We start from the raw sequence: 2,880 nt of genomic DNA on the forward strand, positions 1-2,880 counted from the left end.
AGTACGTGATTATTAAAAAAATTAAAAATAGATAAAATTTGCATTTTATGGATGATGCAAATTTTTTGGGATTTCAAAATAATGTACTAAAACATAAAAGTAATAAGTTCAAATCTGGAACAAATATAAATATTGTAATCATTTCTTATAAATACCATTTCCTAATGTAATTTTCCAAGATATTAAAGATCATGATGCAAAATAACTAAATTTATCAAAAGAAACAGGCTTTATGTTTCTTAAACTACGTGCAATTATGAAAGTTCTTATGAAGTTTCAAACAGTTTCATCCACTAGTTTTATTGATGGAAGAAAATATAGCAAGACTTCCTCAAACTGGTATATTTTCTTAAGCCATTTTTAGCAGAGTACCAGTTGTGTATTAAGTCATTCTCCAACTTCCCAAGTCAATATGTTTTCTTAAACCATTTTTGATTACCCAAAATTCAGAAAATTAATTCCATATTGTGTAGTTGAATATAATTATAAAACATTGTAAAGACAGAGCACTGTGTGAAGAATACTTAAACTTTGGAACTTGTATAGCCTGTCATTGTATAATCTATCGAAGTCATTATTTTTCTTTCTTATAAAGGTATAATAACAGACTCTTTCAATTTGTTTTACAGTGTATTGTGTTTACCATAATCCTAAAAAATGAAAACAGATGATTAATGTTAATGATAAAATATGTTAATATTTGTGTTAACTGTAAGTCATGTTTCACTCAGAATTTATGATTATGAGATCAACTGTAATAGTAGACCAAAAAATCTAATAATATTCGCCAAAGAAAGTACTTTTCAGGCTCTTATTTTTTACTTTTTTAGAGAGTGACAGAGGTGGCTCACAAAAATTTACAAGATCTGAAAACTGAGGGAAATTTCCTATCAACCCAACTGGATCAACTTCGAATGGTGCCTGCACTCTTTGGAGTCATTAACTTCTAGTTGGTTTTATGTTGAAAGGAAGTAATATTTAAATAGTGTAAATAGTTATTTTTTTCTGAATACTGTGTAACTAAATACATGTATCAGATATCAGGTTCTAGTTTGTTTTTTTTTACTATTGTAAAAAAAAAAAGTTGACATATGTAATGCAGTCACAGGAAAATATAGTTCTGTTGTATTGGCTAAGTTTTTTTTTTTTACATGAAGACTATTGTTGCATTTACAATCATGAAATAGCCACAGCCTTAAATTACAGACAGATGTACAATATTATACAGTCATTGTGAGTCTGTATTAAGCTTTGTACAATTGATATGTATTAGTAGATCTTAAGCCTTGCAAAAGAACACTTATATCTTTATTATAATGTAATGTATAATAATTTTTAAATGTGTTATTTATGTTTTCTCATATGAGCATCATCAAAATTAAGACAGAACTTCGCAAGCATTATACCTAATGTATAGTACTTTAATAGGACATGACTAGGGTAGCATTTTTTACAATAAATATACTGACGTGTCCTTAATTATGAATGGTGCTCTGCATGCTGAGTTATAAAAGTAAAAACTCGTCAACCACTGTTAGATCTTTTGATGGTGCTGTGGGACTTAATTTTGATAACTGATAAAGTTATTAAATTTATAATTGTTTTATAAAATGTAAAGAGTCCAGATAAATAAGTGACATGATGCAAGTAATAGTTAAATAATGAAAGTATACATTATAAAATAAGTTATGGTTTGAACATAACTTTGGCTTTAGGGTGGCAAGCCAATATATTCATAGGAGATATTAAATTAGCACACGATGTGTGCATACACTTTGTAACATCAATCAGATCTGTTGTGATGAGATATTAGATAGATTAACACAAGACATGTGTATGCTCTGTGACATTGATGAGATCTGGTGTGGTGAGATATGATGTAGTTTAGCACAAGATTTGTGTATATTCTCTGAAACATTGATCAGATCTGGTATGGCATGTGGGGTTTAATGTCCTTGCACTTCATTGTCATGACAACTGTCAGCATTGTGTATGGCATATAAGCTGTATGCTGAACTGAAATTTAAGCCTAGAAAAGGAGTTTCACTCCAAAAAAAGGGCAATACGTATTTTTTGCAGATTTATATAATCAATATCTTCACAGATCTTTTGTTAAAAGTTCTCTACAAAATATTCTGCAGTTTTTTTTGTCACAGCAAATCCAAAGTTATCAGGCTGGTGACTAATTTTGACATCAAACTGATGAAAGGCTCTTGTTTATAATTCAATCAAAATGTGTCCTGTGAAATCCTAATTGGTTAAAAGTATTGAATGTACATAGAATTATATTAAGTTGAAGACTAAATTAATTTGTGAAACTTGAAACTCGTGAAAATAAAATTTCAAATTATAGCGAGTTTAGATGAATAATATATTTCATTTTAAATATTTTTGTCAATAGTTTGTGACAGACCTCACAATTCTTGTTCTACTGGGATGTCTTATACACCAAATTTTCTTCAGAACATAAATTTAACATATGCACAATTAATTATCCATCTATATTTTGGTACTACTGTGGTACACAAATTTCTCAAGTACAAGAAAAGTGTTGAATCTTATAGTGTGAAGCCTTTTCAGAGAAGTGTGAAAGCATCAAGAAATTCTTCACTCTTACAGACCACAGCAAATGTCTTTCTCTTTCCATTCCTATAAAAGGGAGACACTTGTAGAATCACATCCTGTAAATGTGTGGAATCCAAAGAGAGAGGTACTTACATTAAGGCTTAGAGCTGAAGTGGCTTTCTCCAATTCGGTCATATGATTTTGATTTGAAACACCAGTAAAGAAATATAAATTGAATGGCAGTTTGACTTCAGACTGATGGCTATGACTGCAAAATCTCTATCTGAGCTCCTAATTTTCACATTTGCGCAGAAT

The 2,880-nt window shown here is 29.7% G+C and overlaps 1 protein-coding gene across 1 annotated transcript in view; it reads left to right on the forward strand.

The window, feature by feature from the left end:
* LOC106467903 overlaps positions 1 to 2,356 on the forward strand; it is a gene marked incomplete at its 5' end in the record, with an annotated part of 75,410 nt that extends 73,054 nt beyond the window's left edge. The window contains one exon of the mRNA XM_022396122.1: positions 831 to 2,356. Coding sequence (XP_022251830.1) covers positions 831 to 950 — 120 coding nt within the window. The remainder of the gene's footprint in view (positions 1 to 830) is intronic.
* Between the last annotated feature and the right edge of the window lie 524 nt (positions 2,357 to 2,880).

The sequence above is a fragment of the Limulus polyphemus genome, unplaced genomic scaffold (genome assembly GCF_000517525.1).
Source record: "Limulus polyphemus unplaced genomic scaffold, Limulus_polyphemus-2.1.2 Scaffold2788, whole genome shotgun sequence".
Lineage (NCBI taxonomy): Eukaryota > Metazoa > Arthropoda > Merostomata > Xiphosura > Limulidae > Limulus > Limulus polyphemus.